The 12576-nt window shown below is 38.9% G+C and overlaps 1 protein-coding gene across 4 annotated transcripts in view; it reads left to right on the plus strand.

The window, feature by feature from the left end:
- Window positions 1–12576, plus strand: part of LOC116727653 (liprin-alpha-3-like) — a 38639-nt gene extending 26063 nt beyond the window's left edge. For 3 of the 4 annotated variants that reach the window (XM_032575218.1, XM_032575219.1, XM_032575220.1), the window contains 15 exons: window positions 649–892; window positions 1939–2078; window positions 2164–2312; window positions 3652–3748; window positions 3973–4054; window positions 5355–5555; window positions 5645–5707; window positions 6129–6155; window positions 6882–7057; window positions 7167–7264; window positions 8729–8904; window positions 9039–9107; window positions 9470–9632; window positions 10854–10921; window positions 11542–12576. In XM_032575218.1, the coding sequence (XP_032431109.1) occupies window positions 649–892; window positions 1939–2078; window positions 2164–2312; window positions 3652–3748; window positions 3973–4054; window positions 5355–5555; window positions 5645–5707; window positions 6129–6155; window positions 6882–7057; window positions 7167–7264; window positions 8729–8904; window positions 9039–9107; window positions 9470–9632; window positions 10854–10906 (1738 nt within the window). In that variant the 3' untranslated portion in view covers window positions 10907–10921; window positions 11542–12576. Of the gene's footprint in view, window positions 1–648; window positions 893–1938; window positions 2079–2163; window positions 2313–3651; window positions 3749–3972; window positions 4055–5354; window positions 5556–5644; window positions 5708–5873; window positions 6156–6881; window positions 7058–7166; window positions 7265–8728; window positions 8905–9038; window positions 9108–9469; window positions 9633–10853; window positions 10922–11541 lie in introns of those variants that run through there. The other variant, XM_032575221.1, reaches the window with a different exon arrangement.

Genomic DNA, 12576 nt, shown 5'->3' on the forward strand with positions numbered 1-12576 from the left:
TACTACCCTTCTTTTGTTTGTTTGCTTTCATTTAAAATTTCTTTTGTTTGTATATCAATCAATCAATTTTATTTGTATAGCAACAAGGCAGTTTGAAGTGCTTTATGTCATAAAAACACAAAAAATACAAAGTTGTAGAACAAAGTTATATAACTTCTATTCTTTATTACACTATGTTCAATAAGGTCAAACTCAAACTACCATCCCAAAAACAAGATTCTCTGAACAGATGGATCTGATGACATCACAAAAGGCAGAAAACAACCAATCAGTTCAGTTCTTCAGAGTACAGTTCATTTTTAATTTCATGTTTTAAATCCAGTTCTTTCTTCAGCTGTATTTCTTGTATCCAGAACTGCTTCAGAAACACATTATAGCCCCTTTAAAAAGCAGCTCCTGTGCCTCTTGTGATGTCATCAAACAAAGCAGAATTAGCAGCTGTTTTTATTCTCTGATCTTATAAAAATAATATCATTTGTTAAATCCTGCAGTGGAAACAATGCTGGTGTGTTTATGTTGTCAGTTTACATTTGTTTGCACGGCAGTGGATAGTAAATTTAATGGAGACTCATGTTCAGGGTCCAGGATGGATTTGGGCCACGGTCATCCAGAACAACATGGTTATTTTTTCCTCTTCTTTCCTCCCAGGCTGATTCAGGAGGAGAAGGAGAGCACGGAGCTGCGGGCCGAGGAGATCGAGAGCCGGGTCAGCAGCGTGGCTCTCGATGCCTCGCCTCTTCCTCCGTCCTCACTGGGAGGTCGGGACAGCGTGGGACGGGGCTACATGACACCGTCCATCACGTCCTCCACCCTGGCGTCCCCGTCGCCTCCCAGTTCTGGACATTCCACCCCCCGCCTGCCCCATTCACCCGCCAGGGAGACCGAAAGACAGGTACCGACTCCCAGACAGGGCTCTAATGGTTCGTTTTATGTTATTGTGACTTTTTGTCTAATTCAGTTAGTTTTAATTAGTTTTTAGAGTATATTTACTCATTTTTTATTAGTCTTTATTAGTAAAATATTGTTTAGTTTTTATTAATTATAGTAGGTTTAGTTTTTCATACTGTTGTTAGATCTGTCATGATAACAAATTTTGCTGGATGATAAATTGTCCCATAATTTACTGCGATAAACTATAATATTGTTGTTTTGAGACCTTTTCAAGTAATATTATGGTAATGGAAAGAACATATTATGAAAGATTACTAAACTTAAAGTTCAAATGAGCATTTACCAACAGAAACAACAAATAAAATGAATTATTCATTAATTATTATTATTAATGAATTAATTCATTAATTATTCATAATTAATTAATTATTTGTAAACAAAATTGTCCTTCAAAAAAAAGGAGCTAGTTGAGACCAAAGCACCAAATTGATAACTTTTAGGTAGAAATAGAGAATCGATAAATCATGCAAATGTAAATTATCGAGCTAATTTTAATTTATCATGCATTTAATTGATTTATTGCTTATTGCCAAGGTGAACTTTGAATTTTTCGGTGCAGAATTCAAAAAGGTCAAAGTATTGTATTGTGATTATCTATACATTGATAGGGTAACAAATACTCAACAGAAGATAACATGTTCAAAAATGTATGCGTCGCCGTTTTGTGGACTGGTGTGAGGAGCAGAATGGACTACAACTGATGTAAACTGCTTGTGTCGGTGAAAAGAAAGTCAATTTCACCCCATTCCCAAAGACTAATAAGTAGGTTAATAAACATGAAAACGAATTATATCTATATTTTCAGTATGTCATGTAAACGCATGATATAGTTCCAGTTAGTTTTTAGTTTTTTAAGTTAACAAAAATGTTTTCTCAATTCCAGTTTCCATTATTTTGCTAGTTTTCGTTAAACCAACAGAGGCATCTCAAAGCGGTGAAACTCTGAGGGGCGCTGTGTAAGTCTAGTGAATATTTTCTGATTTGCAGAACAGCAAAGAGGGTGAGGAATGCCGAGCGCTCGCCCTGATCGACTCCACGCCTCCGCCCGTCCCCCGAGCCCTGCGCTTGGACCGGATGACTCACACACACCCGGGAGCCGGCCTAGACGACCACCGCGAGTTCCGCAGGTGCAGAACGGAGACCCTGCTGTAAACGAGGCCTGCTGGCAGTCATCGTACTTTAACTGTTCTCGGGTTGTTTCGGTTTGCTCAGTCTTTCAGCTGATGGCGCCACCACAGCGAGCCAGGATTCCCTCCACAAAGCCAGCAAAAAGAAAAGCATCAAGTCGTCCATCGGGCGTCTGTTTGGCAAGAAGGAAAAGGGGAGAATCGGCACGCCTGGGCGGGAATCATCCTCTCTGGGTCTGTGGACAAACTGGAAGCTGCTCTGCTGTCTGTGAAAGTCATGGACCGATCTTACAGAACAAAACTAAAACAAAACTGTAAAATATAGAATAGAATAGAATATACTTTATTAATCCCCAAGGGAAAATTGCTTATTCACTGATAAGCTACTTTATCTAAGGTATTAAATATTAATAGAACAAATATAATCACAGGAGATAAAGTTTATAATATACATACATATATCTAAGAATGATGGCAGTTATTCAATATGACTGAATGTAAATAAATAAATAACAAGCATGCACATGCAAATATGTTAATCTAAAGATAATCTATAAATGAGTGCAGAGAAAATTAGAATTCACTTACTTAATTCTAATTGATCATTGTAAAGTCTAATTCCTGCAGGCAGAAATGATTTCAACACTGGAAAAATAATCCTGAGATAAAGAATCATAATTCATACATGAAAGGGTTAAATACGAGTCTGGCTACACAAAGAAAAAAAAATGAAGTGAAAAAAAGAAAAAACTCAATCTGCAAAAGGAAGCGCTATTTTGAAATACTTGACATAATTAAAATAAATATTTAAAATTGGGTAGATATGCAATTTAAAATTTTGCATTGTAATGATGCAAAGAATCCACCAAATATTGTCAACAAAACACTGTATATCAAGTGTGAATTCTGATCATCACAGTTATTAAATCTATAATACTATAATAAAAATCAATAAAAAAGTCAGAGCATGTCAGTTCAAAATCTCCTGTTAATCATCTTCTACAAATAACATGCAATTTTTTTGTATTTTAAAATGTATTAACAGATATTTTAGCAATCTGTTGTGTTCAACTTATATTTTGTGAATTAGTAATTCAATGTACAAAAGATTTTTAGCATTTTTCTTCCAGTTATGGCGAGGTTTCCCCCAGAACACTTGCTAAGCCTGGTGGTTGGATGCTCGGGAAATCATTCATCCAACGGCCTGCCGTGTTTTTTAGTTAAAAAATGTTTAAAGTTGACAGGAAATTTGAAAATTTTACTTGATAAATTTGAAAGATTGGAAGGTTAACACCTGAACACCAACTACAAAGTCTTAAAAAATGCAAACATTTTAAAAAGACTTAAATAAGTAATGCTAAGCCTGGTGGGGGCACAAGTAAAGCCTGGTAGCCTGCCAGACTTTGGGGGAAACCCTGTGACGTATAGTAGCCAAAGTAGCCAGTGCGCAGTTTTAAATTGCAGAATTAACATGTTGCTTTTTCTTTAAGTGGTATAAAATCCTGCCGGTCCTTGAAGCTGTAAACTTGGTTATTTATCAATCTGTGGACTGAAGCAGTTGTTTTCTCCACAGCCTCCACTCCGTCTGATGACCTTGGCTCGGCCGACCCATTGGGCCTGGCGAAGCTCGGGACAGGAACGGTGGAGAAAGATCGCCGCAGCAAAAAGAAGTGAGACCAAACATCTTTCCTCACTCTTCTCATGTTAGAAGAAGATCTCTGAAGCAGATTTGTTAATCACAGCTGAGTGACACCAAGCACGCTAGTGGCAGCACTGAGGGACGCTATAAAATGACATCTCATGTTTACTGTTATTTATAAATGGAAACATCCGTAAGGTGAGAGATGAAGAAATTAATCTCTGTCAAAAATCTCTTTTCCACTTTCTTTGCCAGACATGACTTGCTGGAGGAAGCCTGTCGTCAGGGTCTTCCTTTCGCCTCCTGGGATGGACCCACTGTCGTCACCTGGCTGGAGGTACGCATCAGCCCCTGTCCGGTTCAAATGCTGCGCTCACTCACTTTGCTTTACATGATTTAATGTCATTGCTTAATACGCTTCCAGCAACTATATCTGTCTGAAAACTCAGTTACCTGTCATCACAATAGAAATAAATCTCAAGAAAATCTAATAATTTCAGGAAAAAAAACAATACATTAGGCCTGAATTTCCTCCCTGAGGGACAATAAAGGCGATTTCTATTATATTCCATTCTACCTTTGCTTCTTCACTTAACTTTCCAATTTTAGTCGATTCTGATTTCCCTTTAAGACAAGTAAAATAAGATTATTTTTCACACAAATTAGAAGAAAATACAAAAAAAAAACAAAATCAAAAGAAAGAGACACAAGAAAAACATGTTCCAGTTGATCTTGGTTGCTAAGTAGCTAAATGTTGGTTCTCCATGTTGGATTCTTGTTCTGGGTTGCTAAGTACTCCACAATTTATAAATTAACAGGCGTTTCTCTAAGTCTTGCTTCGATATTAAAAGTATAAAGCTAAACTTTGGTCTAAAGTAATAAGTACTCCATAATTCATAAACTAACAGGAGTTCTCTAAAAGTAAACAAAAGTTACATCAGCATTGAAGAAGTCACTCTTAAATGTCGATAAGATTTCAGATGCCCCGTAGAAAAAAAGACAACGATAGCAATGATTTGTTAGCACAATGGCTAACACTTAGCTAACGGTCCGGCGTCTGTGGCTAGCCTTTAGCCGGCTAACAAATAATATTGGATCTGCTCAAAGCTGAACCTGATAATCGTAAAATAAATTCTTAAAAACACAGTAAAGTTAAATAAAGTAAAAGAGAGCAGCTAAACATACTAGAATTCAACATTTAGTATTTAGCTTAGCTTAGCTTAGCCATAGCTTATTCTGGACAAATTGAGCAAACAGAAAATGTCCAAAGTAATAAAATACACATACTACCCTACTTAAACACAAATAGACTGTAACTTACCAGTCTTATGGACGCACCCTCATAAAACTACGTACAAATAAAACTGTCCGCCGATCTGAACTTCTTCCTCAACTGTATTTTAGGTCTGAACAAAACATTACTCAAAACGGCCGCGCCACCTAGCGGCGAAGCTAAGAACTACACTACATTTCTGCCTTCAGAACAGATATTATGCATTCCTAGATAAAGTCTCACTTCCTGTTTCATATTGTGTAACTTAACAACCTGCAGTGCTGTATTGATAATTTGAGAGAGAAAGAAAAGCTTAGAGTTCCCATCAGTCAGAGTTCACAGTGTCCACTCTTTGTTTGCCAAGCTGTGGGTCGGGATGCCTGCGTGGTACGTGGCAGCGTGCCGCGCCAACGTGAAGAGCGGTGCCATCATGGCCAACCTGTCGGACACTGAGATCCAGAGGGAGATCGGCATCAGCAACCCTCTACACAGGCTAAAGCTTCGCCTGGCCATCCAGGAAATGGTTTCCCTCACGAGTCCGTCAGCTCCGGCGAGCACGCGCTCCGTAAGCCTCAGAGGAAGACCTCAGCAAATCTCTGCTCTACATGTTCAAACGAAAAGTTTTCATTCTCCCTTATGCTTCTGTCTTTAAAGTCAACCAGTAATATCTGGATGACGCATGCTGAGATGGAGTCTCTCGCTGCTGCCACCAAACCAGTAAGGACTGCATCTATTGCTCGCTAAAAATCAGGATTATAGCAGCATTTATGTCTGAAGTTTCTGCTTTTAAGTGCTCAGATAAAAGCATTTTTTTAGCGAAGCGTTAAGTTGCAAAGTGAGCAATATGAGTAAAGCTTCTTTCTTTTTTTTTGTCTCTGATTAGGAATGTTTGGCTTCACCTTTTCCCTGCTGTTCCTGAAATCTGTTTTGATGTGGTGTTTTTCCAACTAATTTTCACTCACTAACAAAGCTTTTCCTTCTTCTACTTTTCCTCTCCCCTCCATTTTATTCTGGCACCGATTCACTGTAACATACACACACACACACACACAAAACATCATACTCCTACCTGGTGATCTTCCCTTTTCTTTCCAATTCTCTTTCCCTTTTTCCTTCACGTTCTTTTTGAACCAAAAAGGAGCAGAAGGAGTTCAGCTGGGATCAGGTGAGACTAGCTTACGTTTAATTTAAACAAAATTCAAACTAACATATTTTTCCACAAACATCATTTTTTAATGCAAAACAATCTTTAGGAATGATTAAAGGAAAAGTCATAAGGAATATTCTCGGTTTCTTCCATGTGCAGTCATGCGCCTCCTGCTGGCCATTTGAATCATTGCAGATTTGTGACACTTTTTAAAAACCCCATTATTAATCCAAAGTGCTTCTTTATGAAATTATAGCCTTTATGATGGCGTGTTAGGAAAAAAAAATGAATACATTTCTGCCACAAAACTAGAAAAATCTATCTAGAAAAAATCTTTAAAGTTGCAAAAATTTAAAACGTTTTACTTTTGAAACTCAGAAATTCTCCAAAAATCTAAATTTTTTCACTTTTGAAACTAAGAAATTTCCTATTTTTTTCTAGAAATTTTCTGAGATTATCCAGCAGAATTTTTTATTTTTTTTTATCTGCAATGACCCTAATATGCCGTCATATAATCTCAATTAATACTAAGTAATTTTAAGTTGAAATTTGTAGCACAAAGTCAGAGAGAACGTTGTCTGTCCTGGTGCATTTAGTAAAGTAAAATAGCAGAAGAAAACACCACTGTTTATTCATCTAGAGTCTGTTAAGGTCTAGTTATTTGTGAGATGCAGTAGAAAGCATTTGTGTGAGGTTCTCTTCAGGAAGTATTTGATTTTTTAAGTCAACCTTCCTGCCTTCCAGATTCTGGCCCATGGAGACATGAATCATGAGTGGGTTGGAAACGAGTGGCTGCCCAGTCTCGGTCTCCCCCAGTATCGCTCCTACTTCATGGAGTCACTGGTGGACGCCCGCATGCTGGACCACCTCACCAAGAAGGAACTGAGAGGCCAGCTGAAGATGGTGGACAGTTTCCACAGGTGAAACAGAGACGTTCCTTCTCTCCCATGTCTTCATTTTCACACCAGTTTTCTGAATGATGGATGTTTTCAGCAGAACTGAATAATGTGTGTTTTGTTCTGCGCGTAGGGTGAGTCTTCACTATGGGATCATGTGCTTGAAGCGCCTGAACTACGACAGGAAAGAGCTGGAGAGGAGGAGGGAAGAAAGTCAGCACCAGAACACAGGTTAGTGAAGATTCACTCCGGCCCACATTTTCTGGCTCTTCTGGGAAAAATGTGCAGACTTTATGCTCATACTAACCGTACACAGTAAAAATGTTGGTGTTAATTTAACACCAGTACAGTGTCTATATGTGTCCACACTGTTAAAAGACTGACACCCATTGTTTTGGTTAAATATTCAACAGTATCGGGTGTCACATTAACATTACAAGGGTGTTGGTGTTAAATATAATGTTAAAAGTAACATTGAGGGCGTGCCGTGGTGGCGGAGGGGTTAGCGCGACCCACATTCAGGCAAACGTGGCCTCGACGCGGCTGTCGCGGGTTCGACTCCCGGACCCGACGACGTTTACCGCATGTCTTCCCCTCTCTCTCCTTCCCCCTTTCCTGTCAGCCTACTTTGAAAAAAGGGACACTAGAGCCCACAAAAAGACCCCTTGCGGGGCGATTAAAAAAAAAAAAAAAAAAAGTAACATTGAAACCTAAGGAGAATTCAGAGCGATCAGTCAACCTGACAGTCATGTCTTGGACTGTGGGAGGAAGCCGGAGTACCCAGAGAAAACATGCAAACCCCGCAGCCAGGCCGGGAATCGAACCCAGGACCTTCTTGCTACAAACTGTGCCTATTTGCATATTTAAGTAATTTATGTTGAATTAAGAACATGAATCTTGTTTTGCAGGTACTCTCTAGGCCTGTCACAACAATTAATAAATCAATCAATCACATGATAAATTAAAACAAACTCAATTTCCGTTGGTATGATTTATCGTTTATCTCTTTTTTCTCTCTTTCTACCAAAAACTTAATGATAAAGGTTTTCAGTTTGGTGCTTTGGTCTCAACCAGCTCTTATTTTGAAGGATGATTTTGTTTACAAAGACTTAAAAATTAATTTTATTTGTTGTTTTATTTATTTTGAATATCTAAAATGTTCATTAGAATTTAAAGCTTACTGATCTTTTAGAATGTCTTCCAGCATTATTATTTTGTCACTATCGTTACATCACTTAAAATGGTCTCAAAACAACAATATTATCGTTTATCGCAATAACTTCTGGAACAATTTATCGTCCAGCAAAATTTGTCATGTGACAGGCCTATAATTTCACACAAAATGCACAACTTTCTTGAGGTAACGAAAAGCTAAAGAATTTTTTAAAAATCCCAACATCCTCTCTGATCGGTAAACTTTGGCAGTTTGTAATGTTGGCGCTTTAAGAACACACTCTGCAGCCGTTTCTCAAAGACTAACCAGTTAACACTCGAATGTAACAATGCAAATATGTCAAAAGACACGCTGGCAGCGTTATTTTAAAGCTGTGTGGTGTTAAAACAACACCAAGACTTTTTATTTAACTCCACATCTAAGATTTTAACTCTGGCATTTTCACTGTGTAGAGATTTCCTCAACAGACGTGACTTTAAAAAATGAACTTCTCCCTGCTGCTTTTGACTTCCTCTCTTCAGATGTGATGGTGTGGTCCAATGAGCGCGTGATGTGTTGGGTTCAGTCAATCGGTTTGAAGGAGTTTGCAGACAACCTTTTGGAGAGCGGGGTGCATGGGGCCCTCCTCGCACTCGACGACACGTTTGATTACACGGACTTGGCACTTCTTCTTCAGATACCAAATCAGAACACACAGGTGCTGAGCTTCAAATAGAAGTTACTGCTTACACTCTTACTTGTCTCATTTCAAAATAATCCTCATGTTCATCTCATAAATCCCGGGCTGTCATTCTGTCAGCTGCTGTCTGACCAGGATTTATGTTTCTGCAGGCGAGGCAGCTCCTGGAGAAAGAGTACAACGCTCTGATCTCCATGGGAACAGAAAGGAGGCCTGATGAGGTACGATAAAGCCCACTGTCAGCGGAAAAACGCTCCTCATGAAGACTGAAGTGTGACGTTACTGTAACCAGCTGATTAGGTCCATTTTACTTGACATCAAAGATTGTTTAGATTTTTCCCATTGTCATGAAAAGCTCCAGTTTCCTGTTATTTGGGCTCCAGTGCATGTGCCACTGTTGGCATGCAGAAGAGGTTCAGCTGTGTTTACATGGTGCTAATTGCTTAGTTACAGCATGCGAGACTAACCCGTCCAAAAGAGAGTGCTTTGTCAAATGCTAGTTTATTAACAGGCTGTAATAGACGTCCTCTGCTCTGCATGCTGGTTTTCTTAAATCACCTCCGTTTCTTTCTGTTTCCTGCAGGACGGCACGAAAACGTTCACACGCTCCCCGTCTTGGAGGAAGATGTTCCGGGAGAAAGATCTCCGCGGCGTCACGTCCGATTCCTCCGAGACGTTACCTGCCAACTTCCGTGCCTCCGCCATCTCGACGCCCTCAGTCACGTTGAGGAAAGTCCAGAGCGAAGGTGAGGAGTTGCACCGCTGCATGGTGGGTAATTACAGCTGCAGGCAGGTTGTATTTTAAGTGTTACAAATTAGCCAGGGACCAACACAAACTCAGGTCCACCTACAAGCCTAAGTCTTGGTTCGGCTTCAAAAGCAGGAAGTAGACTACAGCACAGTGCATTCTGGGTAAATAAAACCAAAACAAACACGAGAGTCAGTCGCTAGCGGAAGAAATGACTCGTACTCTTTTTATCCCAAAGACAAAAAGAGAAATCCTCCAACTGCTAAAATCTGACGCCTCTCCATTGTTGTTTACATTTTGTAGAGAAGAAAGTTCTGCACAGTGTCTTCTTCAGAGGTTTTGTCGTTTTTCTTCAGTGGTTCTTGATGCAGTGCCCCTACAGGCGAAAGGAGGAACAAGTTTTTCAGAGGGTTTGGTTCATTTGACCCAATGCAGGATGAAAGTGAACCGCACCAACATTCAATGTTCTGAATGTCTCAATCTTGGTTGCCAATCGAACCAAATCTACCGAACTATCGGGTGTGAAAACACTGAGAAGTGTCTCCTTTGGGAGCATTTCATGATTCCTACTGCAGTCCAAATCTGGTTAAAAACTCCTGGAAACATCCAACCTATGCAACTGTAAACAAATATTAAGTTCTACTCTTCTGTTGTACTGATTATATGACATCCCACTAAAATACAGCCATGCTTGTGGTTACAATGCTGCAACTAGGCCTGTCACAATAATCAATAAATCAATGAATTGCATGATAAATTAAATACAAACTCTTTATTTCTATCAAAAACTGGGTGATAAAAGTCTTCAGTCTGGTGATTTGGTCTCAGCCAGCTCTTATTTTGAAGGACAGTTTTGTTTACAGAGACTTCATGATTAATTTTATTTGCTGTTTTGTTTATTTATTTTAGATAATTAAAAGGTCTTCCAGTTCCAATGTTAAATGTTCATCAGAATTTAAAGTTTATTGATCTGTAAGAATGTGTTCTTGCTTGAAAATGGTCTCAAAATGGCGATAACTTCTGGGACAATTTATCATCCAGCAAAATCTGTTATCATGACAGGCCTAGCTGCAGCATGTGAGAAAATTCAAGCAGCATGAATACTTTTGTATAAAACTGTAGATCCGTCTGTCCGGTGCTGAGTAATACCTGGACGGGTCGTCAGTAACTGCAGAGAAATGATTCAGACTCTGTTAATAATCCTTCTTCTCTTTCTCAGCTAACTCCGGTCCCAGAGGAGAGTCGGGTTCTGTGAGAACGTACTCCTGCTAAAGATAAGCACACCAGGTGAGAACCTCCTCCTGAAGCAACGCGAACAACAACACTGGGTTACAGGAGAAAAAATTCTGTTTTTTGAACTGAATTATTGAACTATTTTGCACCGCTGAATCCAAAATGACATCCACTTTTCACCATCAGGTCAGGTTTTTATTGTAACTTGATTTGGGCTAAATTGACATCATCAATTCATTTCCATTAATATTTGTCATCCAAAAAAGGTTTTAGGAGAAAAAAATGGTTTTCTTACAGAGTGTGTTAATTAAATGTTACAAACTTGGATTTCTGTAAATCCAATAATAAACACTTTTAAGGGCGTGTAAATTGAACATTACGTCTCCATTGTGGAATATTCTCCGTCTCTTTTCTGTCCTGATGGAGTTTCTCCTCCTGCTCATCACTCATTGGTCAGATTCTCAGGAAACCGATCCAGATGTGAGAACAGGTCCTGCATTTTGATGCTCATGTCTATAACTCAGAAAGTTGACCTGATTGAGCAAAACCAAGGCGATTGTTGGATTCAGCTCATCAAAATGACTCTAAAACAGTTGGAAAACCCCAGACAGTTTCTTGGCTGTTGACCAGTGTAATAACACTTAAATGTTTCTCTTATTTCTCTTCTTCTTTAGAACCCACTTCTACTCCAACCTAAAGAAAAAAAAACCCACATTTTTTAAGAAAAATATACCGAAGAGCAAAAGCAAAAACGGACACCAGAAGACGAGCGACATCGTCCCGAAATAATCTAAGACAGTGTGTGAATGATTTCTGAAAAAATGACGAAATAACGAGCGAATGTCCATTTATCCACCCGTTTCTCTCTCTCTTTCTGTCTCTTCCTCTCCATAGTTGTGGCATGATGATGATGTTTGAATCTGTAGAAAGTGGTCTGTAGAAAGTGACCATCGCCTGTCGTGGATTCATCTTCTTTTTCTGAGCGTGAGACGGCAATATAGACACAACGAATTTACGATTTAAGAAATGCATTCCTGTTCAGATCGAGTGAAACGGTCGATATATTTTCAGATGATCTGACTCTGAAAGGAGAAAACACTCTGATGGAGAACTGACGTGTGCGCATGTGTGTGCGTGTGTGTGTGTGTGTTCTGAAGCCATAGAGGAACTGAGATGCACAAATGTGAACAGGACCAATGATGAGAGAGTTGGGAAAAGTGCTTTATGAGAAACTCCTGATCCAACCGGGATTTAAAAAATAAGCAAACAGTTTAGATAGGGAGCATTTGTGTTAATATGCATGCCAAAATCTGTCATTTCAGAGTGAACTTCATGATATCAGTCATCTAAAGATGTGGAAGCTCGGGTCAGGACTTTGTAAAACGTGTGTATTTTATTTTGATCATTTTTATGATAACTGCTATTGTATGTATGTATGTACAGTTCGTATGTGTGTGTATTAAACCGTACGTTCATTTCATACTCCGTTTTAAGGCTGACTGTAATTTCATTTTGCGGTTGATAAAAAGGAAATATGTTTTAAACTATGGACATTTAAGATATGCTACTTGTATGTGTACATTTGGAGAAGAAAAAAACCCACATTGTGTTATGATTTAAATTCATATTACTGGAGAGTAGTGACATAATATGACAATAATGAAAATGATTGTAAAAGCTGTAATTAAAAAAAACATACCTGTAATGTG

The sequence above is a fragment of the Xiphophorus hellerii genome, chromosome 10, assembly GCF_003331165.1.
Source record: "Xiphophorus hellerii strain 12219 chromosome 10, Xiphophorus_hellerii-4.1, whole genome shotgun sequence".
Classification (NCBI taxonomy): Eukaryota; Metazoa; Chordata; class Actinopteri; order Cyprinodontiformes; family Poeciliidae; genus Xiphophorus; species Xiphophorus hellerii.